The sequence below is a fragment of the Macaca mulatta genome, chromosome 1, assembly GCF_049350105.2.
Source record: "Macaca mulatta isolate MMU2019108-1 chromosome 1, T2T-MMU8v2.0, whole genome shotgun sequence".
NCBI classification, from domain to species: Eukaryota; Metazoa; Chordata; class Mammalia; order Primates; family Cercopithecidae; genus Macaca; species Macaca mulatta.
The window spans coordinates 195,269,433-195,294,584 of NC_133406.1; the positions used below are offsets into that span (position 1 = coordinate 195,269,433).

At 51.3% G+C, this 25,152-nt stretch overlaps 4 protein-coding genes across 62 annotated transcripts in view; 2 read left to right on the forward strand and 2 right to left on the reverse strand.

The window, feature by feature from the left end:
* The window catches only part of TESK2 (testis associated actin remodelling kinase 2), a 152,335-nt gene extending 146,771 nt beyond the window's left edge, over positions 1-5,564 (forward strand). For 7 of the 8 annotated variants that reach the window (XM_077971782.1, XM_077971731.1, XM_028843039.2 and 4 more), the window contains 6 exons: positions 1,114-1,196; positions 1,408-1,492; positions 2,075-2,158; positions 2,358-2,444; positions 3,461-3,578; positions 3,886-5,563. In XM_077971782.1, coding sequence (XP_077827908.1) covers positions 1,114-1,196; positions 1,408-1,492; positions 2,075-2,158; positions 2,358-2,444; positions 3,461-3,578; positions 3,886-4,607 — 1,179 coding nt within the window. In that variant the 3' untranslated portion in view covers positions 4,608-5,563. Of the gene's footprint in view, positions 1-1,113; positions 1,197-1,407; positions 1,493-2,074; positions 2,159-2,357; positions 2,445-3,460; positions 3,579-3,885 lie in introns of all 8 variants that reach the window. The other variant, NM_001267790.1, reaches the window with a different exon arrangement.
* TOE1 (target of EGR1, exonuclease) lies at positions 5,479-9,405 on the reverse strand. Of its 3 annotated transcripts, none has more exons than XM_001101649.5 (8): positions 9,130-9,405; positions 8,221-8,363; positions 8,095-8,135; positions 7,869-7,965; positions 7,335-7,493; positions 6,804-7,063; positions 6,445-6,604; positions 5,479-6,365 (listed from the first exon to the last, which is right to left on the reverse strand). In XM_001101649.5, exons 1-8 carry the CDS (start codon positions 9,179-9,181, stop codon positions 5,748-5,750), a joined length of 1,530 nt encoding a protein of 509 aa, XP_001101649.3. In that variant the 5' UTR covers positions 9,182-9,405; the 3' UTR covers positions 5,479-5,747. The 3 variants fall into 3 exon arrangements, with proteins under 3 accessions (XP_001101649.3, XP_077815576.1, XP_028690136.2); XM_077959450.1 differs by having other exon boundaries at positions 9,112-9,405; XM_028834303.2 differs by lacking the exon at positions 8,221-8,363.
* Positions 8,977-21,425, forward strand: MUTYH (mutY DNA glycosylase). 50 transcript variants are annotated; one of them, XM_077959037.1, is made up of 17 exons: positions 8,977-9,215; positions 14,447-14,567; positions 15,401-15,552; positions 15,641-15,680; positions 15,794-15,867; positions 16,005-16,046; positions 16,130-16,201; positions 16,277-16,390; positions 16,476-16,573; positions 16,654-16,798; positions 16,878-16,941; positions 17,115-17,306; positions 17,411-17,547; positions 17,633-17,785; positions 19,220-19,261; positions 20,456-20,572; positions 21,230-21,425. In XM_077959037.1, exons 1-17 carry the CDS (start codon positions 9,180-9,182, stop codon positions 21,359-21,361), a joined length of 1,731 nt encoding a protein of 576 aa, XP_077815163.1. In that variant the 5' UTR covers positions 8,977-9,179; the 3' UTR covers positions 21,362-21,425. The 50 variants fall into 50 exon arrangements, 48 of the variants coding, with proteins under 48 accessions (XP_077815163.1, XP_077815167.1, XP_077815200.1 ...); XM_077959041.1 differs by having other exon boundaries at positions 15,404-15,552; XM_077959272.1 differs by having other exon boundaries at positions 8,990-9,215; positions 15,468-15,552.
* A 1,004-nt stretch (positions 21,426-22,429) lies between these two features.
* HPDL (4-hydroxyphenylpyruvate dioxygenase like) lies at positions 22,430-24,308 on the reverse strand. Its single transcript, XM_001100445.4, has one exon. The coding sequence runs from the start codon at positions 23,822-23,824 to the stop codon at positions 22,679-22,681; it is 1,146 nt and encodes a 381-aa protein (XP_001100445.1). The 5' UTR covers positions 23,825-24,308; the 3' UTR covers positions 22,430-22,678.
* Positions 24,309-25,152: the final 844 nt, after the last annotated feature.

Below are 25,152 nucleotides of genomic sequence, written 5' to 3' on the forward strand. Positions count from 1 at the left end.
CTGGCTCCAGAAGTGTTTCTGTGAGCCAAGGATCCCTGCTGTCTGCTATTCTGAAGGAAGGGGGTGGGGTGAGGTGCCTCTTGAGCCAGAGCAGTGTAGGGCTATTTTGAAAGCAGCTATTTGGGGAGAGGTGGTTGCTGCTTTGTTTATTTACAGGTCATTTGGGTTGACCTGAAGACAGCATTTGTTCAGTGAGCATATTCTCAGCCTGTCTCATGAATTGAAACCTGTGAGGAAGGAAGGACCAAACCAGAACTTGCTCCTGAGGGGTTCATAGCTTTTCTGCTAGACTGTAAGAGGAGTGTCATAGAGGAGGAGCTAAAGAAGTTGAGATGAGAGGGAGAGAGAAAGATGAGGTCATGGCTAAAAAGGTAGCTTGCCTTAAAAGACAAAATTTTCTTAGGTGAAAAGGATAATTGGGAGGATGTTTCAAATGGAACAGAACAGTGTAAGCAAAGGCAAAGGCTTGAAGGACCTGTTCAGGTTTGGTAAGTCAAGCTTGTCTGTGACAAGTTTGGATGAGGATATGTGCATAGGGGCACCAGGAACAGGGGAACAGCAGCTAGGCCAGTTGGATAAAGCCAGATCATAGACTTTTAATGCCAAAGAGGTTGGTTGTGATCTTGTGGACAGTGAAGGTTAGTGTAGGCTTAGACACTTGTCTTGTGCTTATATGAAGTTGGCAAGGTCAGGCCTGGGCTTTGGGTCTGTTTCTGAGGAAGGAGGAAGGGAGACCAGGGGCCTGATAGTCTGTTGTTCTCCCCTATATTGCAAGCTCCAAGAGGACAAGGATTTTGGTTGTTTTCGTCTAGCTATTTCTAGCACCTAAAACTATGCCTAGCACTTAGAAAGCAAAGACGAGTAATTGTGTTTGGAATGTGAAGTGTATCCTAGGGCAGCCTAAATGTAACCAAGACCCAGGATTAACTAATCTCACCTGGCTGTCTTAGAGCCCCTGATCTGACCAGTGGGGTCAGCTTAAGAGTGTGGTTCACCAAGAAGCAGAGAAGAAGGTGCCCTGTGGTAGGAAGGGAGGAATGGGTGGTAACTCTGTGGCTGACTGATCCCCACTTCTGAGCCACATTATTTTCTCTTCCTTCCTGGGAATCCTAGAACTGCCTGATAAAGAGGGATGAGAATGGTTACTCTGCAGTGGTAGCTGACTTTGGCCTGGCTGAGAAGATCCCCGATGTCAGGTATGTAGCCCTACTGGATGCTGGGGTTCAAGGGACATGGGGCTGAAGCTAAGGGAAAATTCTAGCCTCCTCCCCAGAGGCCAGGACTTGGTCACAGCTCAACTTCAGCTCCCTAAATTGCCTATACCCATCCTTGGGATGGAGGAATGGTCAAAAGATTCCATTGCACCAGCCAAGGCAAGCTCATTTTCTGTATAATCTCACCCCACAGCATGGGGAGTGAGAAGTTGGCCGTGGTGGGTTCCCCATTCTGGATGGCACCTGAGGTTCTCCGAGATGAGCCCTATAACGAAAAGGTAAGTTTTGAGGATCTCAAGGCCTGATTCTCCTTTTTTTTTTTTTTTTTTTTCTTTTTTTCGAGATGGTCTCACTCTGTTGCCCAGGCTGGAATGTAGTGGCACGATCTCAGCTCACTGCCTCCCGGGTTCAAGCTATTCTCCCGCCTCAGCTTCCCAAGTAGCTGGAATTACAGGCATGCGCCACCATGCCCTGCTAATTTTTTTTTTATTTTTAGTAAAGACAGGGTTTCACCATGTTGGCCAGGCTGGTCTCAAACTCCTGACCTCAAGGGATCTGCCCGCCTCAGCTTCCTGAAGTGCTGGGATTACAGGCATGAGCCACCGCGCTCAGCCCTGATTCTCCTTAGAATCTACTCTTAGCAGAGTGTCCAAGATGTTCCTACTAAGAACAGGTAGATGTTCCTACAAGGTACCAGGGGTGTACCTGGCAGCTGCCCAGTGACTGACTTGGATGAAATATGGGCAATATTAACCCAAGCCTGGGTTGTTAGATGGGGGGGTGGGGCGAGGCAGAGGCAGGGGAAGATACCCTACCCCTCAACCCATTAAGAGGGAAACCAAAGTCTGACTACCCACCAGGCAGATGTGTTCTCTTATGGTATCATCCTCTGCGAGATCATCGCCCGCATCCAGGCCGATCCGGACTATCTTCCCCGCACAGAGGTGAGCTGCAACCATGGGGATCATTGCCACTGATGGGGCTAGTTTGAAGCAATGAAACTGTTCTGTTCCTGGGGTGGACTTGCTGGAACTGTCTGTGGCTGGTTGTCAGGGGCAGCTCCCAACCTCTTCTACTGAGTAGACTAGGATGGGTCGGGGGATTAATGAACTGTCTACCTAGGCTTTCCATACCCATCCACAGAATTTCGGGCTGGACTATGATGCCTTCCAGCACATGGTAGGAGACTGTCCTCCAGACTTTCTGCAGCTTACCTTCAACTGCTGTAATGTGAGTATCTTTCTCCCTCTGCCTTTCATCAGGGGCTGGTTGAACCCTTTTCATCTGGTTAGGACTGTACAGAGAGGCTGCTAATTAGCTTCATGAGGGACCTCATTTTCTTTTCTTTTTTTTTTTTTTTTGATACGGAGTTTCGCTCTTGTTGCCCAGACTGGAGTGCAATGGTGTGATCTTGGCTCATCGCAACCACCACCTCCCAGGTTCAAGCAATTCTCCTGCCTCTGCTCGGCCTCCCGAGTAGCTGGGATTACAGGCATGCACCACCATGCCCGGCTAATTTTGTATTTTTAGTAGAGATGGGGTTTCTTCATGTTAAGGTTGGTCTCGAACTCCTGACCTCAGGTGATCCACCCGCCTCGGCCTCCCAAAGTGCTGGGATTACAGGAGTGAGCCACCGCGCCCAGCCAAGGGACCTCATTTTCACTGTAGTGACAGCAACCACACCTCCTTCTCCTCCCTCTGGCTCTTAGCTAACCTATTTGGAGCCCTGGACCAAGGAAAGAAAAAAATTGCTTTGTATTATCTGGTCCTCAGCCTATAGGATAGACCCATCACTCCTTGCCTTGGGTGTTGATGGAACTCTGGTCCAGTTTTATTGTTGGACTGTGGATCCAACTGGTCCTGAGGCATATGAGAAAGGCTCTTCTTGGCCTTCATATATATAGCTCTGGGGCTAGACCTTACCTGTTAGGATCAAGGGGTAGGTGGGCTTTGTTCAGATACCTCCCAGAAACACATTAGGAGCAGAACTCAAGAAAAGAATAAACTAATATGAGCATACTTTTGGAAGGTTCTGTGACAAGGTGATAAGACAAACACTAAGACAGGGAGGGAAGTAGACAATAGTGTTTTCCCTGACCTGAACTTTATCTTCATTGTCTGGGGCCTTGAGAAAAGGTCTCTTAGCTGCACATCTGAATCTTCAAAGATGCCAGAAATAGACTCAAATGCCATCTTTGGGGTGGGAGATGGAGGGCAGGGCTCATGGCTGTTGTGTATACCTACAGATGGACCCCAAACTGCGCCCATCTTTTGTGGAGATTGGGAAGACCCTGCAGGAAATTCTTAGCCGCCTACAGGAAGAAGAGCAGGAGAGGGATAGGAAGCTGCAGCCCACAGCCAAGGGTAAGAGATTAGACCAGGGAGCCAAACCTAACCCTAAGGGAGGAAATTTGGATGTGGGGCCTTCTCCTCCTTGCCAGGATCCCAGGTCCAGAAATAAAGGGGAGGGGAAGGAGATAACACAGAAAGTACTGGCCTCTTTAAGAGCTGTGGCTTAGCATACTGCTTCCCGTCTCCGAGTCTGTTTCTTCATTGGTGAAACGGGGCTGTGGTATCAACTTTGCTTTCATGAGTGAAAACATTCTGTGGTAAAATGCTGCTTCTATTTGTCATGACTAGTGAGAGTAACCCAGACTTAATTATTCTTCAGGACTCTTGGAGAAAGCACCTGGGGTGAAGCGACTAAGCTCACTGGATGACAAGATCCCCCACAAATCACCATGCCCAAGACGTACCATCTGGCTGTCTCGAAGCCAGTCAGACATCTTTTCGCGTAAGCCCTCACGTACAGTGAGCGTCTTGGACCCATACTACCAGCCACGAGATGGTGCTGCCCGCACCCCCAAAGTCAACCCTTTTAGTGCTCGCCAGGACCTCAAGGGAGGCAAGATCAAGTTTTTTGACCTGCCCAGCAAGTCTGTCATCTCTCTGGTATTTGACCTGGATGCACCAGGGCCTGGAACTATGCCCCTGGCTGACTGGCAGGAGCCCCTGGCCCCACCTATTCGCCGGTGGCGTTCCTTGCCTGGTTCGCCTGAGTTCTTGCATCAGGAGGCTTGTCCATTTGTGGGCCGGGAAGAATCGCTATCTGATGGGCCCCCACCACGCCTAAGTAGTCTCAAGTACAGAGTTAAAGAGATCCCACCATTCCGGGCATCTGCCCTACCAGCTGCTCAAGCCCATGAGGCTATGGACTGCTCCAGTCTCCAGGAAGAAAACGGTTTTGGGTCCAGGCCCCAGGGGACCAGTCCATGCCCTGTGGGTGCTTCTGAGGAGATGGAGGTAGAAGAAGAAAGGCCAGCAGGCTCAACTCCAGTCACCTTTTCCACCTCAGGCATAGGCCTGCAAACCCAGGGAAAGCAGGATGGGTGAGGGGGGTTAGTCCCTGCCTCACCTTGGGGATGGACCTTCAGCTGAAACCATATGGCCCCCTAGGTGCACAGCCTTGATTCTTCCCTGGAGCCTACAGAGTAGGCAGGCTAGGCCAACCCAGGCTCAACTTCTGGGCTCCCGGTGCCCATCGGCTGTGTATGATAGGGGAGGCAGGAGTGAGAGGCCTTCCTAGTTAGGGCCAACAGCTGATACCAAGCCTCCGAAATCTGGCAAAGAGGTCTGCCTCTCACTGGACCCCCTCCAGTGCACTTCCCCAGACAGGACCAGAGGATGTCTAGTTCTAGGCTGAGCTGGCAGGCAGCTATTACCCCGGTTCTTTCCCCACCCCAGGTCTGTCTCTTGCCCTTTCTTGGGGCATGTAAGCTACTGAGTGAAACATGGAGCTGACTAAGAGGGCATAATGGGCATGGCTGTTTCCCAGACCTGAAGATTGGGGTGCTTCTTGCCAGTATTCTAAGACACTTGAGTAATTGCTGTTTGCACTTACTGCATGGTCAGACCACGTCACTACGTTTCTATGCAAGGGGAGAGCAAGGCAGTGTTGTGGTCATGGCTCTTAGCTAACCTATTCGAAGACCTTTTTCCCATTGATTAATCTATTTTCATATTTATAAAGGAATCTTAATGTTCTGCCCCATAAGACTTTCAACCTTGTGGTTGGGAGTGGGGCTGGTTTTGTAGGCCCTAGGGCCTGCTTCTATGTATTTGTCAACATGTGATACATTCAGTTGATTAAATGGTTTATACATGGACTGATTTTCTTCCCTTCCTGCCATGGCTGGAACTTTGGGAACAGTCTGTCCTTACAGAGCTGCAATAAGAAATAACCAAAGATGAAGCTGGTCAAATATTTTCATAACTTGCTTCTGTTGATTTTTTTTGTAAAACTTTCCCAAGACATTTTCAGACTTAAAAATAAAGTCGGTGTTACAGGTGCTGGTCAGCCTTCTTACTTGTACCTCAGGCACTGAGATAAAGGAGGAGGTCCAGGGCAATGCAGTGATATGTCTGTCAGGACACTCCCCCTCCCCTAAACTCAGTAGTAGTTGAGTATGACATTTACAGGCTAGAAAGACCCAAAATACCTCCGTTCCACCTGAGTGCTAGGTGGAATTTGCATCAGCTGCTGCCCCAAGCGAGCTTCATCTTCTGATTGTGGGCTTTGGAGGAACGGGAGAACTGGCTCTTGGCCACTGTGAGGGGTACAGCTTTGCCACTCAAATATACCTTATTGTGGCATTCAGGGAGCCAGGGTCCAGAGCTGCTGGGCTGGGGTCCCTGGCTTACTTCCACATAGGCCATCACATAACCTGTCATAAAGGCATCAAAACCAGCCCGGTGCAATCCATCCCCAGGTACTGGGTTAGAACTGGCTTGGCTCCCTGGCACTTCTGAGGTAGCTGTATCAGCTATTTCAGGCCTTGCTGCCGTAACCCCCATCTCTAAGTCATTTTTGTTGCCTTGGTTGGAGTGAGGCAGATTTCTAGTTTCATTCTCAGCCACCACCTCGGTTTCTTCAGCCTTGAGGCTATCCCCACAGACCTGCTTCTTGGGAGGACCATCCTTAGCTTCCCCAGAGGTCTGTGTCCCTGCTAGGTTCAACAAAGCCCTCTTCCGTTTTTCCCTACGTCGTCGCCGTCGCCGCTTGTCCTCTGCTGCAGCCTCATCAGTGTCAATGATAAGGTCAATATCGTGGGACTGAGGACACTGTGGTCCCAGGGGGCACCAGCCATAAGCCTAAGGGTGGGAAAGAGGCTTAGAAAGAGGCTCCAGGCATCAGAACCTCCCCTCCCAAGAAACAGGTGGGTGCTCTCACCGAGAAGTTGTCACAGATGCTGGTGGGATGAGGACGGTGGGTTGCTGGGGGCAGGCAGCAACGGTAATCAATATGGTCCCTCATGCTGGAAGGATAGTTGCAGAACTCCAGGGTAAGGTGTGGGCTGCCAGCTGCCCGCTGCTTCCCATTTTCCCGTTCACTGCAACAGCGCAAGAGGGTAATGGTCCACTAGCATATAAGCTCCATAAAAGCAGGGTTTTTTGGTCTGTTTTGTTCACTGCTGAATCCTCAGCACCTAAAACACTGTCTGGGCACATGGTAGGAGCTCAATAAATATCTTAAGTGAATGAAATAAACTCATATCAGGCCCCACCCCTTTCCCTCAACCATTTCCTCACCATTTCCGGAAGGCATATTCTAAGTAGGAGGCCACGAAGCGGGCATGAAATTCAGCAGCATATTTGGTGTCATAAATGCCTGCTGGGAACATCTCACACAGGTCAGCAGTGAAGGTTCCCAGACTCTCAGGGAGGTGTGCATAGAAGTTCTGGTATAGGAACACCAAGTCTATAAGGCCATTGTGTAGCACCAGGGGCCGGCGGGCTCGGATTAGCTCCAGGAATAGGGTCCGTACTGACTGGCTCTGGCTCTCATCACCCTAGGTGAAAGTAAAGGGGTCAATGAGGAGGACAGAGTCCCCCAGGGAGCCTCTTCTGCTGGGCGCTTATCCCAGGGTTGCCCACTTGGAATGCTCTCTCTCTCTCTACCCAGTGCTACCTACCCTCCTAGCAGTCTTGTTTCCCAAGCCCTGTCACTAGTGATTCCCCATACTCCCTAAGAAGCAGGTTCTCCCCAGGCATCCAGCCTAGGATAGGAAGAAATAAAGTCACAGAAGGGCAGACTCAAGGCTAGGGAATCTGGAGGCCTACCTTGTCATTGCCCTTATGGTAGGGGATGCCTTGGGCATACTGCTGGTTGAAGTTGAAGCCATGCTGTATCAGGAACTGCACAGACTTTGGTTCTATGACATACTCCTCCATGCACAGCAGAGTGAGATTGAACACCTGAGCCAGATAGGAATGTTCACCCTGGGAGAAAGAGAAAGTCTGCTATATCAAGATTTGGGAGAGCCAAGTTAGGAGGATGTAAAAGCTTAAGAATGACACAATGGACTCGGCGGGGAAAGGATGGAGGCAGGTGAGGGATAAAAGACTACACATTGGGCACAGTGTACACTGTTTGGGTGATGGGTGCACCAAAATCCCAGAAATCACCACTAAAGAACTTATTCATTTAACCAAACACCACCTGTTCCCCATAAACCTATTGAAAAAAAAAATCTATCAAGTTAGAAAAAAAAAAACAGATTTGGGAGAAAAAAGCTTCATATCTGATGTTCCCCAGAATCTCTCTACCCTCCTCCCCACAGCCAGACCTAGGATTGGGGTGAGATCAGCTCATACCTTGTCTGGCTGTCGCTTGAAGCAGGCGAGGCCCAGGGAGAGGATAGAACGGGTCCTGGCAGCATGACACACAGCCTTGTAACGTTCCTCGATGCACCTTGGGGTTGGGTTTGGGGGTTGCTGTGGCTGGGAGTTAGCCTTATGAAGGACCCAAACCACCCAGGTCTGTGACCGCCCCCCTCCACAGTTGAGGGCTGGCACTAAAGAGAACAGGGCTTATACTTACTGGTTCAGCAAACTCTTCCTGTCCCCAAGCCCACTCAGCTCCTGTGGGGAGGTAAAGGGAGGGTTGACAGGCCTCTAGCACCAGCCCCTTCACAAACACCTGCCCTCCTTGTTTTCCAACTCTCACCGTGTCCACAGCCACGAAATTAGCTGTCTTTATGGCTAGCAGGAGGGATGGCCACATCTCTTTGAAGTTGTTGCTTTGCACATCCACTACGGGAACCCGGACTACTAGCTCCTCCCCAGATGTTGTGCTTTTGCTGACACCACCTGGGGGTTAAGAGGGTGATGGATGTTCATGCTTAAGGAAAGAGCCCAGGGGAACAGACAGCAAGCTAGGCCACGGTGATGGTGGTGAGGGGGGTAGTTTCCATTGGCAGCTTTTCCCACAAGCCTTTGTATCCCACGTGTTCTACACACAGGCCTTGGAGTGGAGAGTGCCCTGAATTTGGGGAGGAAGCCTGGGTCTTCCCGTGGCTTGTATGAGTCTGGGTAAATTACTTCCCACCTCGCTGTCACAATATATAGAGGAGAAAGTTGGATTAGATGACCTTTGAGATTCTTTTTTCCCGTGTCCTGCAGGAAACATTTTGCAGGGCTCGAGGATCTCAGCTCCCTTAATATCCCACAGAATCCACACTACTGTTCTCATGGTGCCCCAGCGCCATAAGCAACAGTTCCCAGTAATCCCAGAGCCTGATAGTGCCACACACCAGAGCTGCCAATACGTCCTACCTTCCTTTGGACCACAATGCTCAATCCACCCCACTGAACTGAATCACAACTATCATTAGTAACCGTTATGAGCTCCAGACTACATCTCCCGCCATGCCTCCATCAGCCCCATGCTCCCAACGCTCCAGGCTTTTGCAGCCCGAGCCGCGGTGTACAATGGGACTTGTAGTCTCCTCGTGGCTAGTTCAAGCGGAAGGAGCAGTCCTCTGAAGCTTGAGGAGTCTCTAGAACTATGAGCCCGAGGCCTTGCCCTCTCCCAGAGCGCAGAGGCTTTGAAGGCTACCCCTGGGAAGCCGCTCACCGTCGGAAGCTGCGGGGGCTGAAGCTGCGCCATCGTCACTGTAGGCGGCCATGACACCGCTCGTCTCCCGCCTGAGTCGTCTGTGGGTAAGCTGGCCTTGCGCTCCGTCTCCTGGAGCGGTTCAGGCAGTCGGGGATGGCGCGGGGTTTAGCCGTCGGGTCGCCGAAGGGTCGGACTTCCGTTCAGACCTCCCGGGTCCGGCGCGGGGAAGGCAGCCCGACGCGCGCTAATTGCCTATTGGCCAGTGCTGCCGCCTCGCCGCCGGGATGGGCCCGAGCCACGCCCCCTGAAGTGCGCCGAAAAGCTGGGCGCGCTAGAGCGCGCTGGAGGTAAATTTTCTTTCCCGCATTCGCTGCGGGAACGCGGGGGTTGGGTGTACTGCTCTCTTCATCAGCGTGGGCCGGGGGTGGGGGGATGACTGGGTTTGGGCTTTCCGGAGAAGGTGACGCTGCCTGAGCTGAGCTTAAAGCACGCCCAGGAGTTAGGCTAGGAGAGGGTCGTGTGGGGGAAAGAAGGGTGTTCTGGGCATCGGTAAATTCCCAGAGAGGATGGAGAGCGCAGTGCTCTCCAGAAAGTGAAAGAGGCGGGGAGTAAGCCGTCGGAGGAGGCTGAGGAGGGTGTAGGGCGACCGACTGGTAGGGAAGCTTTTGAAATAATCCAATCAAGTGATAATGTGAACTTGAATTAAGGCTGGCAGTATGGATGGCGAGGAAGGGATAAATTGAAAAGCAACTAGGCCGTATAGTCGACCTAGAGGGTGATTGAGCTTGAAAGAGATATCTAGGCCGGGCGCAGTGGCTCACACCTGTAATCTTAGCACTGTGGGAGGCCGAGGCGGACGAATTACCTGAGGTCAGTTCAAGACCAGCCTGGCCAACATGGTGAAACCCCATCTCTACTAAAAGTACAAAAAAAATTAACTGGGTATGGTGCGGGCGCCTGTAATCCCACTAAGGAGGCTGCGGCAGGAGCAGGAGAGTCTCTTGAACCCGGGAGGCGGAGGTTGCGGTGAGCCGAGATCGCGCCATTTTGCACTCTAGCCTGGGCAACAAGAGCGAAACTCCGTTTCAAAAAAAAAAAAAAAGAGGTTCCTATTGGAGACTAGTACCTCCCTAAACACTCCGATTCCCATCCACCTGTGCCTTCCAATGCTCCTTTGTTACTCTTTGTTTATAGTTCATCTTCAGCTTCTCTCAGCTCAGCCCATTTCATCATTATTCAGAACTGCTTGGGCCTGGCGCAGAGGCTTATGCCTGTAATCACTTTAGGAGGCCGAGGTGGGAGGATCACTTGACACCAGGAGTTCAAGACCAGCCTGGGCAACATAGTGAAACCTTGCCTCTACAAAAAAATATTAAAAATTAGTTGGGCATGGTGGTGCACACCTGTAGTCCCAGCTACCTGGGAGGCTGAGGCGAGAAGATGGCTTGAGCCCAGGAGATCGAGGCTGCAGTGAGTCATGATCTCCCCATTGCATTCCAGCCTGGGTGGCAGAGCAGCAGAGTGAGGGACACACTGTCTATAAAAACAACAACAAAATAAAACTGTTTGGATTTCTCCTATCCTAAAAAAGGGAAACTCTTTTGACTATCCCCCATCCCATTAATTCATTTAACAAGCATTTATTGTGTACAGTTTACCTGGCACTGACTTTGGACACACACCAGTCAACAGAAGAAAATCAGTCCTCGCACTCAAGTCGCTTTTTACAGTCAAATTCAGGAAGTACACACTGATGGAAAGAATCAAAGTAATGTGAAATTACATTGGGGTAAGAGCTACAAGGCAGAAATACATGATAGGATAAGATGAGGGGACCTGATCTGGACATTTCAGTCAAGACTTGAAAAATGATTAGATGTTAGGTAAAGCATAAAAGAGTCCAAACAGGAAATGGATTGTGTGAGGCCCCAAGATGTACAGACACGTTTGAGGTGTTTAAGCAACTAAATTCAATCAACCTTGGCTAGAGCACAGTGAGAGGGGATGAGGCGGATAGTGCCCGGATTATTGGACCCACAAGGCCGTAGTAAAAGGACTGCCTTCTATTCTAAGAGCAAGGGTGTGGCAGCCAAATCACTCCAATGGCCTATAAGGGACTTTGTGACCCTCTCCTCCCCACCTCATCTGGTTTACTTCTCTGACCTACCACTCAGCCCCATCTCATTCCATTCTAACCACATTGGCCTGTTTACTGTACCACAGACATAGCAGGCACCCTCCTTGGGGCCTTTGCACTCACTTAGAATGCTTTGGGTCTACCTTGACCACAGTCTTTAAAATTGCAACATTAAACCCCACCTTGGCACTCTTTTTTTTCCCCACTTGCTCTAATGTTTGCTTTTTATGCTAATATTTATCACCTAACATGTTATGGAATTTACTTATGTTCATTATTCCTTTTCTGTCCCCATTAGAATATAAGCTCCCTGAGGGCAGGAACTTTTGATGTTTTATTTACTGAAGTATGCCAGGTGCCTAAAACTGCTTGGCATCTATTAGGGGCTCCATAAATATTGCTCAATCTTTTTTTTTCTTTAAGAGACAGGGTCTTGCTGAGCCCAGGATGGAGTGCAGTGGCACAATCATAGCTCACTGCAGCCTCGACCTTCTGGGTTCAAGCTGTTCTTCACTTCAGCCTCCAGAGTAGCGGGATTACAGTGTTGAGCCACCACAACCAGCTTGCACAAGAATTTAATGACCCGTAGTAAAGGCCTAGAGTATTTAAAAAAGAAAGAAAAAGGAAAACAGGAAGGAAGGAAAGAGCGGGGGAGAAAAGAAAGAAAATAAAAGAATATAATGGGGTGCCACACGGTGCCATAGTTCATGCCTGTAATCCCAGCAGTTTGGGAAACTGAGGCGGTTTGATTGCTTGAGCTCTGTAGGTTGAGACTAGCCAGGGCAACATGGTGAAACCCTGTCTCTAACAAAAATACAAAACTTAGGTGAGTGTGGTGGTGGTGTGCGCCTGTGGTCCCAGCTGCTTGGAGTTGGGGTTGGGTATTGGGGTGGGAGGATTGCTTGAGCTGAGGAAGCAGAGGTTGCAGTGAACCACTGCACTCCAGCCTGGGTGACGGAGTGAGACCCCATCCCCCGCCCCCCCCAAAAAAAGAATGGGAAGCCATTGAAGGTTATAAGGAAGGAAGTGACATGATCTGGAAAAGGTTCCTTTGCTCTTTGGAGAATGGATTGTAGAATGAATGTGGAAGTAAGCAGGTTTGGTGAAGGAAGTTTGGCTATGAAGGGAAGGAGGGTGGAACTTGATTGTGTACGAGTCAAGGGGAAAATCTTTCACTTTGCCCTCTGAAGATCTGCTGAAAAATCAGCTCACAAATAGCAGGTTAACTGGAGAAAAGGCATACAAATTTATTAACATGCACACTGGGAGAACCACAAAGTGATTACCCATCCCCCTACAGAGATCATAAGTTTATATACCATCTGGCAAAACAGATTATGGGAGGGGTAGAAGAGAAATTCTGTTTTTCTGTTTTTGTAGAGACTTGCTATGTTGCAAGCCTAATCTCGAATTCCTGGGCTCTAGCAATTCTGCCTTGGCCTCCCAAAGTGCTGGGATTACAGGCCTGAGCCAGCATGTCCAACTCTATTTGTTTTTAAATAAACTGAACTTTGGCCAGAAGGAGATTCTGTTGAAGGGCAATAAAGGGTTACTAGGGAGACTGGAATGGGGACAGAGAATGGAATTGTTAATAGTTCTCTTTGGAATTTGAATGATCCTGAGGTACACAACACCTTGTGAAAGGGTTTGTTCAGGTATGGTTACATGTTAGTCTTAGCGAGGGGGGAAGAAAAACACAAGTATTCTTTTTAGTGGGTTTGGACTGTAGGCAGATAAAGAGTTCCAGAGGAACAACTTTGTCCTGGCTTTGGGAGAGTCTGGGGTGGAAGGAGCAGAGAGACCTTGAGGCTTTTTGAGTTCAGCATGTCAGAGTGCCATATTTTGGGGTATTGGTTTCTTTTTTTTTTTTTTTTTTTTTTGAGACAGAGTCTTGCTCTGTCTCTGTCGCCCAGGCTGTGCAGTGGCATGATCTCAGCTCACTGCAAGCTCTGCCTCCTGCGTTCAAGCGAGTATGTCCAGCTAATTTTTTTGGATTTTTAGTAGAGATGGGGTTTCACCTTGTTGGCCAGGCTGGTCTCAAACTCCTGACCTCAAGTGATCTGCCTGCCTTAGCCTGCCTTAGCCTCCCGCGGTGTTGAGATTACAGGGGTGAGCCACTGCGCCCGGCCTGGGGTATTGGTTTCTGAGTTCCAGCAGTTAGATGGGATTGGAGGAGCAGGACTCTGAAGAGGAGGAGGGTAGGACAGTGCAAATGGAGGTAGATTTGAAGTTGTTTTTTTTTTTCTGAAGGAGGCAAGCTCTTTTGATGAAAATGAGGTGGTAAAGTCAAAGTTTTTGGGGAAGAGTTTGACACAGAAGCTTAGCAGGGACTGCATTTTATCACAGTGTAAGAATGCTGGTTGTGGATTTGAAAGAACAAGTTGCTTAATCTCCGTAAACTTCAATTCCCTTATAAGTAAGATGGAGGTGATACTAGTACATACCTCATGGAGTCACCAGGAGATTGAGTGATCCGGTAAAGCTCTTCATGGGGTCTGACATAGAGTCGGCACTCACAAAGTATCAGCTAATTTTAGCTGTTAGAGAAAAGGCAGCCATTATAACAGTCCGGGAGCAGTGAAAATCAACCAGGCACACTTTCTCATTGTTGATGGTCAGCCACCTATGGTTTACTAGATCAGGAAAAGATTAGGAATAAAAATAGCTAATCTCTTATTCTCCCACTGATTTGCCATCTGTTCTCAGACAGATCTTTTGTCCCTCTGATCCCTGGTTTCTTCCAGGATAAAATGAAGGTTTTGGACTAGGTCACTACTAAAGGCTGTTTCAGTGTAACCATGCTACATCTCTAAGAGGCAGAGAAACCTCCTACCCCCATTTTCCCAGACACACCTAAACAACCCCTAAACACCTAAACACACAGTCACAGTAAGAATCAGGGATACACAAATGCTCCCAAACAGGAGGTTTTGGTCCTTGACCCATCCCAGCCCTGGCCTCTGTTTTTGCGTGTCTCCAGGGCTGTAACGCTGGCCCCCTTGAGGCCACTTGCTTAGCTATACTAGTTGCATCTCAGTGCTGCAGCCAGCCAAGAGTAAACTCATGAGCATCTTGAGAGTGCTTAAGAAAAGCTGGACCCTATGTGAATGGTGGATCAGACGGAGATGGCTATCACCCTTGGAAGGCCTCAAGATTCTGCCTCATTGTGACTGCTTTGGCTGGGTCTTTTTGTTTCAGGCCATCATGAGGAAGCCACGAGCAGCCGTGGGAAGTGGTCACAGGAGGCAGGCAGCCAGCCAGGAAAGGAGGCAGAAGCATGCTAAGAGCAACAGTCAGGCCAAGCCTTCTGCTTGTGATGGTAAGGAACTTGGCTGTGGCCCAAGGCTCACTGGCCATGAAAGGGGGCAGATTCAGTCTGGGAAGGGATTGTGATAAGTATCAAGACATTAAGAGACTTACTAAGGGCCAGGTACGGTGGCTCACACCTGTAATCCCAGCCCTTTGGGAGGCCGAGATGGGTGGATCCCTTGAGCCCAGGAGTTTGAGACCAGCCTGGATAACATGGCAAAACCCCCTCTCTATGCTCACATGGTGGTGAGCGTCTGTAGTCCCAGCTACTCGGGAGGCTGAGGAGGGAGGATCGCTCGAACCTGCAAGGCAGAGGTTGCACTGAGTCGAGATAGTGCCACTGCACTTCAGCCTGGGCAACAGAGCCAGACTCTGTCTCAAAAAAAAAAAGAGACTCACTAAGGGTGTAATTCTGACTATATTGCTGTGTGACATTAGGATAATTGCTCTGGATGGCTGTTTTCTTACCAGTAAAATGGAGCAGTAGTTCAGCATTTCCTCCCTCATGTGACTTTCATGGGACCAAATGAGTTCATGAACCTGAAAGTGTTTTGTAAATAGGAAGGTCCTGCACCAGTATATATTATAGCTGGCTAAAACTATTAGGTTTTCATTATGGCTCAGAGACAAAGAAGCCAGCAGTACCACCCTGAGAAATTAAGGCCAGAAACTTAGCCACAGCTACACACAATTACATAACTCTGGTCTGACTCCAGCTCCAAAGCTTAAAGGGGTTTGTTGGGGGAAGCCCTAACTGGGAGCATACTGCCACAAACTGCTGTGTCCCAAGACCCTGGTGCCCAGCCTATGCAGGGATGATTCCTAAGTGTCCTGGGGCCCCAGCAGGCCTGGCCAGGCAGCCGGAAGAGGTGGTATTGCAGGCCTCTGTCTCCCCATACCATCTATTCAGAGACATAGCCGAAGTCACAGCCTTCCGAAGGAGCCTGCTAAGCTGGTACGACCAAGAGAAGCGGGACTTACCATGGAGAAGACGGGTAGGCAGGCGAGGAGCAGGGACAGTGGGTGGGAGGCAGGCACCCAGCCCCCTCCACCCTAACTCCTCATCTGGGGTTGCATTGACAGGCAGAAGATGAGGTGGACCCGGACAGGCGGGCATATGCTGGTCAGTACATCTCCTGAGAGCAGGGCCACTTTGCCTCGAGGCCCTTGGGTCTGGGGGCTGTGGGCCAGGTAGGGCAGGTCAGCAGTGTCCTTATGCCAACCCCTTTCCGCTAGTGTGGGTCTCAGAGGTCATGCTGCAGCAGACCCAGGTTGCCACTGTGATCAACTACTATACTGGATGGATGCAGGTGACTCCAGGGGAGGAAGGGAAGGGTCATGGGTCGGACCCCAGATGAGAGCCTTTACTTTGGGATGGGTGTAGAGAAGGTTTCCTCTACCACCCTCACCCTTGACCTTGCCTCTTTCTGCCTGCCTGTGGCTATAGAAGTGGCCTACACTGCAGGACCTGGCCAGTGCTTCCCTGGAGGTGAGAGCCACCCTAGGGTAGGGGAAATGGGAACGACAGAGGGACTGACGGGTGATCTCTCTGACCTCTGATCCTACCCACAGGAGGTGAATCAGCTCTGGGCTGGCCTGGGGTACTATTCTCGTGGCCGGCGGCTGCAGGAGGGAGCTCGGAAGGTAAGGGGATGGCAGGAGGGTAGGAACCCAGGAGTCTTGGGTGTCTCATAATCTTAAGTCTTACACTCCAATCAGGTCGTAGAGGAGCTAGGGGGCCACATGCCACGTACAGCAGAGACCCTGCAGCAGCTCCTGCCCGGCGTGGGGCGCTACACAGCTGGGGCCATTGCCTCTATCGCCTTTGGCCAGGTGATTCCACAGCCCACCCCCACTTTGTGCATGCCCAGCCTTCTTCCTCCCAGCCCAGGCTAACTCTTTGGCTCCTCTGTGCCAGGCAACCGGTGTGGTGGATGGCAACGTAGCACGGGTGCTGTGCCGTGTCCGAGCCATTGGTGCTGATCCCAGCAGCACCCTTGTTTCCCAGCGGCTCTGGTAGGATGTTGGGGTAACAAGGGTGCTTCAGGGGTGTCTCCAAAGGAGCTCTGGCTTACAGCAGTGTTCCCTTCTTTTAGGGGTCTAGCCCAGCAACTGGTGGACCCAGCCCGGCCAGGAGATTTCAACCAAGCAGCCATGGAGCTAGGGGCCACAGTGTGTACCCCACAGCGCCCACTGTGCAGCCAGTGCCCTGTGCAGAGCCTGTGCCGGGCACGCCAGAGAGTAAGCCTACTGGGGAAGGGGCACTGAGAAGTCCTAAGGGGTGACTCTGCCCTATGACACCCAACCCTGTGCCTCTCAGGTGGAGCGGGAACAGCTCTTAGCCTCACGGAGCCTGTCGGGCAATCCTGATGTGGAGGAGTGTGGTGAGCACCAAACCTAGCCCCCACCCCAGCCCTTCCTGGCCCAGTCAGAAGCCCCACTCCAGTTCTTCCTCTAACCTGAATAAGATTCTGCAGAACCTGGCCAAAGCCTGCTCTCTAGATTGGCCCCTAAAGCCCTCTCGGCCTGAGTAGGGTTTGGGGATCTCCATTCCCAGCTCTCAACACTGGACAGTGCCAGTTGTGCCTGCCTGCTTCAGAGCCCTGGGACCAGACCCTGGGAGTGGTCAACTTCCCCAGAAAGGCCAGCCGCAAGCCTCCCAGGGAGGAGAGCTCTGCTACCTGTGTTCTGGAACAGCCTGGGGCCCTTGGGGGTGCCCAAATTCTGCTGGTACAGAGGCCCAACTCAGGTACCTGGATACTGGGCGTGGAAGGCAGTGGCGTGAGTAACAAGGGAGAATGGAGGGAATCGGCAGCTGAGGCCTGACCCCTGCCTGGCTGCCCTCCCTCTCAGGTCTGCTGGCAGGACTGTGGGAGTTCCCGTCCGTTACCTGGGAGCCCTCAGAGCAGCTTCAGCGCAAGGCCCTACTGCAGGAACTACAGCGTTGGGCTGGGCCCCTCCCAGCCACGCGCCTCCGGCACCTTGGGGAGGTAAGTGAGCAGCAGAACGGCCAAGGATGGTGGCTTTTGAGGCTATATCCACAGGCCTATTTGAACCTCTTGGCCCTTCCTCCAGGTTGTCCACACCTTCTCTCACATCAAGCTGACATATCAAGTATATGGTCTGGCCTTGGAAGGGCAGACCCCAGTGACCACCGTACCAGCAGGCGCTCGCTGGCTGACCCAGGAGGAATTTCACACCGCAGCTGTTTCCACCGCCATGAAAAAGGCACTACCTTTGTTGTCTTTGTTGTACTTCCTTGTGTTTCCTACATGAACACAAGCATGTAAACAGAAAAAAAAGCATTTTTTTTTTTTGAGATGGAGTCTCGCTCTGTTGCCCAGGCTGGAGTGCAATGGCGCTATCTGGACTGACTGCAGCCTCTGCCTCTTGGGTTCAAGCGATTCTCCTGCCTCAGCTTCCTGAGTAGCTTGGATTACAGGTGCCCGCCACCACGCCTAGCTATTGTTTCTATTTTTAGTAGAGACGGGGTTTCATCATGCTGGCCAGGCTCATCTCCAACTCCCGACCTCAGGCGATCTGCCTGCCTCAGCCTCCCAAAGTGCTGGGATTACAGGTGTGAGCCACTGTGCCCGGCTATTATTATTATTTGTTTTTTGAGATGGAGTCCCTGTCACCCAGGCTGAAGTACAGTGGTGCGATCTTGGCTCACTGCAACCTTTGCCTCCTGGGTTCAAGTGATTCTCGTGCCTCAACCTCCCGAATAGCTGGGATTACAGACGTGTACCACCATGCCCAGCTAAGTTTTATATTTTTTGTAGAGATGGAGATTTCACCATGTTGGCTTGGCTGGTCTCAAACCCCTGGCCTTAAGTGATCCACCCGCATCGGCCCCCCAGAGTGCTGGGATTACAGGCATGAGCCACTGTACCTGGCCAAAAAAATCGCTTTTTTTTTTTTTTCTTTTTTCTTTGAGACGGAGTCTCACTCTGTTGCCCAGGCTGGAGTGCAATGGCATGATCTTGGATCATTGCAACCTCTGCCTCCCAGGTTCAAGTGATTCTGCTTCAGCCTTCCAAGTAGCTGGAATTACAGGCGTGTGCCACCATTCCTGGCTGATTTTTTATTTTTAAATTTGTATTATTTGTATTATTTGTATTTTTAGGGGGGAGAGACGCTGTCTCCCTCTGTCACCAAGGCTGGAGTGCAGTGGTATGATCTCAGCTCACTGCAAACTCTGGTTCCCAAGTTCAAGTTATTCTACTGCCTCAGCCTCCCATTAGCTGGGATTATAAGCTTGTGCCACCACACCTTGCTAACTTTTTTTTGTATTTTTAGTAGAGATAAGGTTTCACTATGCTGGCCAGACTGGTCTCTAACTCTTGACCTCAAGTGATCCACCCGCCTTAGCCTCCCAGAATGCTGAGATTACAGGTGTGAGCCACCACACCCAGCCATGATGTTTTGGATTTTTAGAAATGGGGTTTCACCATGTTGGCCAGGCTGGTCTCGAACTGCTGGCCTCAAGTGATCCACCCACCTTGGCCTCTCAAAATGCTAGGATTACAGGCGTGAGCCACCATGCCTGGCCAAAAAAACATATTTTAAACAAAAGTATTGGGACATAAAGTTAAGGGCAGAACACCGGTTCATCTCTTTTGGAAAAAGTGCCAGCCCTCACCTCCCCGTCTTCTTGTCTAGGTTTTCCGTGTGTATCAGGGCCAACAGCCAGGGACCTGCAAGGTAAGTCTCCTAGGCCTCTCCCAACCCGTCTCCCCAGGCCTGAGGCCATGGGTTTTTAGTCAGTTAACTGACGAATGTTTGGGTGAACATTCTCCACTCCAGGCTTCACTGGAGAGAGGAATAGTTCTTGACCTGGAGAAGTTGCATTGTGGGGTGCAGGGTAGAGGGAAAGGAAAAAAATGATGAGGACTCTCCAGTGTCACAGGTGTGTGAAATGCATGTACTGGATTTTGTGGGATATGAATTGTGGAGCCATCAGTTCTTTTTGTTTTGTTTTGTTTTGTGACAGTCTTGCCCTGTCACCCAAGCTGGAGTGCAGTGGCCCAATCTCGGCTCACTGCAATCTCCAATAACTAGATTAAAGTGATTCTCCTGCCTCAGTCTCCCAAGTAGCTGGGATTACAGGTGCCTGCCACCACGCCCAACTAATTTTTGTATTTTTAGTAGAAACAGGGTTTCACCATGTTGGCTAGTCTGGTCTCGAACTCTTGACCTCAAGTGATCTGCCCGCCTTGGCCTCCCAAAGTGCTGGGATTACAGGTGTTGAGCCACCACACCCATCCATGGGAGCTGTCAGTTCTATCTGGGAGACAAGGATCAGGAAAGGCTGTTTGGAGGGAGCAGCTGGTAATCTTGTAATACCTAACCTTATTTTAGACTCTCCCTTAATCACCTAGCCTTGTTTCCACATGAATAGGCTCTCCCTTCATTGAGAAAGCCAGACAACTCCATTTGGCTCCTTCTGTAAATGAAGCCTTGGAAATAGGTTTCAAGGACTCTTCACCCACCCCCTTCCTCAAGGAGTTAACTTGTGTATGCAGACTCCCAACATATCAAAGAGTCCAATTAACTGATAAGGTACTGAAGCAAGCAATGTTTGAAGTTCCCAGGATTTTGCTCAAGAGATAACACCATAAAGCCTTGAGTTTGTGTCCAACAGAGCCCACATATATAACATCTTATGAAAGATTTAGAGTCCCTGCACCTGGAAACTGTTTGTTTGTCTGTAACCATTTGTCTTTTTAACTTTTTTACATGTTTTTACTTCTGTAAAATTGTTGCAGCTGAACTCCCCCTCCCCTTCCTAAACTGAAGTATAAAGAAAATGGAGCCTTCCTGGGGCCGAGAGAATTTTGAGCGTTAGCCATTTCTCGGTCACCGGCTAATAAAGGACTTTTTTTTTTTTTGAGACAGGGTCTCGCTCTGTCACCTAGGCTGGAGTGTGGAGTTCAGTGGCGCAATCTCGGCTCACTGCAAGCTCTGGGTTCACGCCATTCTCCTGCCTCAGCCTCCCGATTGCTGGGACTACAGGTGCCCGCCACCACGCCTGGCTAAATTTTTGTATTTTTAGTAGAGATGGGGTTTCACTGTGTTGGCCAGGCTGGTCTCAATCTCCTGACCTCGTGATCTGCCCGCCTTGGCCTCCCAAAGTGCTGGGATTACAGGCATGAGCCACCGCGCCTGGCCAGGACTCTTAAATTCGTCTCAAAGTGTAGCGTTTCTCTAACTCGCTTGGGTACAACAATCTGGGTCCTAGAAATGAATCATTTTCTTCAGGTTTGGGAGGGGAATCAACCGTAGCGATGTTCTTTCCAGTCCCAAGAGTAGTGTGAGCAAAGGTGGGGCCCAGTGCAGGCTGCAGTGCTCAAGGAGCTGTGAGCAGTTGGTTTAGCTGGAAAGGTCAGCAGGGTCTGCTGAGTCAGTCAGGGTGTGAGCCCTAGGCTGCTGACCCATTTTAGGGGGAGAAGAGTCAGATTCACATTTTTAGGACAATTCGATTCCCTCAGGCAGCCTTTTGGGAGGTTGATTGATGGGGCAGTTACTTGAGGCAGGATGAAAGCTCTACAGCATTCCAGGCTAAGCCTGAGCTAGATCAGTAGAGTCAGGGAAAGGGAGGGGGAACAAGGAGAGGATTCTCTGCTCCCCCTCCCCTAACTACAAGGCCTCCCACCTTCCATTTTTTCACAGGGTTCCAAAAGGTCCCAGGTGTCCTCTCCGTGCAGTCGGAAAAAGCCCTGCATGGGCCAGCAAGTCCTGGATAATTTCTTTCGGCCTCACATCTCCACTGATGCATCCAACCTCAACAGTGCAGCCCAGTGACACTTCTGAAAGCCCCCATTCCCTGAGAATCCTGTTGTTAATAAAGTGCTTATTTTTGTAGTTATTTTGTGTTGTATTTTTTTGAGATGGGGGTCTTGCTATGTTGCTCAGGCTGGTTTCGAACTCAGGTGATTCTGGCCTCAAGTGATTCTCCTACTTCAGCCTCCAAAAGGGCTTGGATTACAGGCATGAGCCACCACGCCCGCCCTTTTATAGCTATTTTGGAGAGCCTTCCACCCTCTCCCTAGTCCCTTACTCCTCACATCTGAAGGAGGGACCCAGAAAAGTGGTGACGTTCTGCTTGGTCCTGACTTCCTCTGGCTGAACTCCCAGCCAGCCCTGGGCAGATGGGGTCGGGGGGTGGGTGTTCTGTCCAGACTGATCTGTCCTCCATCCCCCCAGGAGAAAGGCAAGGCAGCTACAGGGAGCACCTGCCAGTGGCTGACACCCAGCACCCTCCGTCTAGGTCTCAGGTCAGCTCTGATTGGAGCGGTGGCATCACTCTGGAGAAGGTAGTTGGGCTCAACTCCCAGCCAGCCCCTTCCCACCTGCAGTCGCTCCCTAGGGGGAGACGAAGCACAGGAGAAGATTTGTTCTGTTTTAAATTCCTACTTCAAATATGAAATCATTTATTTATTTTTTATTTTTTTTTTTTTTTGAGACGGAGTCTCGCTCTGTCGCCCAGGCTGGAGTGCAGTGGCGCGATCTCGGCTCACTGCAAGCTCCGCCTCCTGGGTTCACGCCATTCTCCTGCCTCAGCCTCCCGAGTAGCTGGGACTACAGGCGCCCACAACCGCGCCTGGCTAATTTTTTGTATTTTTAGTAGAGACGGGGTTTCACCGTGGTCTCGATCTCCTGACCTTGTGATCTGCCCGCCTCGGCCTCCCAAAGTGCTGGGATTACAGGCGTAAGCCACCGCGCCCGGCCATGAAATCATTTATTTAGGGTTATGTTACATACGGAGTGAAACGATACAGAAAAGCAAAGGGCTAATAATGACAGGATTTGAGGAGTGGGTGGGAGGAAACAGAATCACAGTGGAACACAAGGAGGACTCGAGAGTATTGGTTATGTTCTGTTTCCTAGTGTGTAATTCTTTTATTGTTTTTTGTATCTTACATATTTATTATAGACTGTATATAAGAAATGTTTTAGTTTTTAAAAATCCCACCTCTTTGGAGCCCAGTGAGAGACACAGCTTCTGGCAGGCACTGATGAGATGGAAGTCACACCTGCCCCCTGGAGGCAAAGTCTTTCACTAGTTGGGCCTCCTGCAGATGTTCCTCAGTTCTATGCTGGTCTCCCCAGAGCTGCAGGTCAGCTGGCTGCACTCAGCTCTGGGCATCCTTCCGCTTCCTGGCTCTTGGCAGCTTGCTCCTGTACAGACTGCCACAGAGCTCTGATGTTGCCCTGACCAAAGCCAGTGGCCCCCTGCCTCTGAATCAGCTCCAGGAAGAAAGTGTCCTCAGTGAAAAGGGACTTGGTGAAGACCTGAAGCAGAAACTTGCCTTCATCACCATCTAGCAGGATCCCCTGTCTAGCAAGCAGATGAGGCTCGTGCCCTGCAGCTCGGATTTGCCTCTCCTTTCCTGGCTGCTGGTAGTATGCCCCAGGGGGAGCCAGGAACTGGCCTCCAGCAGCTGCCACCCGCTCAGTGGCCTCCACAATATTAGGCGTATACAGCCCCACGTGCTGCAGGCCTGGCCCCTTGTGCCGGGCCAGGAACTGCTCCACCTGGTCCTGTCGTGTCGTCGCCCCCGGCAGGGACTCAGCCAGCACAAGAGTGGGGACAATGCTGCCCGGCTGCGCCTGCAGGGCTGTAAGCCTCAGTCCCCCAAGCCCAAACCCTGCTGTTATTTCCAGGCCCAGCTCGGGATCCTCATCTGGGCTCAGCGGCAAGTGGCAAAAGCCCAGGCAGTTGTGGAACCAGCGCAAAAGTGTGGGGGAGCTGCCGGCGGTGCAGGCCAAGGTCAGGTGGTCCACGCGGCTGACCCACCCAGGGCCAGGCGCAGAGGGCACGGGTCTGAAGCCGGGCAGGAAGGGTCCGCGGTAGCCGGCGCGCTCCAGCAAGGTCAGGCTGATGTTGCCGGCGGGCGAGCTGACCACGGCGTAAGTGGCGGCACCCTGCGTGTCCCGCACGCGAACGGGAGGGACAGGCACGCTGCAGCCCAGCGCTGCCAGCTCCCGGGTTGCAGCGCCGACGTCCGCCACGTCGAAGCACAGGTTCGTGGCGCTGGGGACGGCGTGACGCGGGTCCAGCCCATACAGCGGCTCTCCAGACCCTGGGCCCTCGTTCACCAAAAAGACAGCGTCGCCGCTGCGCAAGGCCAGCTGCCGCCAGCCGTCCACCTCCCGCGAAGCCAGGGGCTGGAAGCCGAAGAGGTGCTGCAGGTCCCGGGCGAGGGGCTGCCCCGCGGGCACGTGGAAGGCGATGTGGCACAAACGAAGGGCGGGCGCGGCCATGGCGCTCTGGACAGCGACCTAGACTTGTCCTTCTGGGGCCGCTCACCTGTGGTTGGGGACTTCGGGACTCTCAGTCCTGGGCTGATCGTCCGGAGTTGGAGAGTCCAGTTCACCCCGCAGAGCAAGTTTCTCGCTTTCTTCCGGAAAGAAGTCACCCGCCGACCCCTGAGAGCTCGCGGTTCTCCCTGCAGCGCCACCCCAGCTAGGAGCAGCCTCTGGGGCACAGGGTCTCACTGAGCCGAGCTGCTAGCTGTGAGAACCACGCGGAGCCCGTGCTCGCGCCAAGCTGGAGAAAGAGGGCGGAGCCCGTGACTCCGCCTTTGACTCCCCACCCTCCCGCCCACACCCTGTCGCCTAGGATACTGCGGGATTGCTGCGCTGTTCTTTCCCCGGGGCCTCACGCCGGGTCACATCCTTGGGCACTGAGCTTCCCTTCCTCAGGCCAGGAACTCACAATGGCTGCCTTCATTCGGCGCCAGGCGCTGGGCTCCCACTCATCCCCACAACCTCATAGCGAAGGGACTCAGCCCGGGTTCAGGGAAAGAGTTGGAATTGTCTCTCCACAAGCACGGAATTTCTTAGCACTTTCATGTTTTGTCTTTAAGTTCTGGAGTTTGCCTCTAAGTCTTAATGTTCCCTGGAACACACACACACACACACACACACACACACACACACACACACACACGTTTATATGTTTTGAGACAGGGTCTCACTCTGTCACCCAGGCTGGAGTGGCACAATCACAGCTCACTGCAGCCTCCATCTCCTGGGTTCAGGCGACTTTCCTGCCTCAGCGCACAAATAGCTGGGACCACAGGCGGACGCCACCTCACCCAGCTAATTTAAAATATATATCTATAAAATTATTATTTTTTTTTTAAGAGATGAGGTCTTGCTGTATTGCCCAAGCTGGTCTTAAACTCCTGGGCTCAAGCCATCTTTCAACCTCAGTGTCTCTAAGTGTTGGGCAATCTCTCAACCACTCCTATCTCTTTCTTCAATCCCACTTCTGTCAACATCATTTAACCCCTTGTCCCAAGCAACATTTGGAGGAAAAATCTGACGGTTCGGGATCTGAAAGGAACAGCTGCCTGGCTGTCCTTCCCCTTCCCCATCCTTTAAGGACTGGAACTCAGGCCCTCCTTGCTCTTTGCAGCTTCCTGACTTGGCACTGAGCCAGAGATTTCTGTGGTGGGGGCACCTCTGGCTCTGGAACCCAGAATTGTGTGAGATGACTGGATTGAGGAATTTGGAGTCTTCTGGAACTTCAACTGAGTGGCCCTTGCAGGGTTAGGGAAGGGCATCCAAGAAGGGCAAAAGGCATA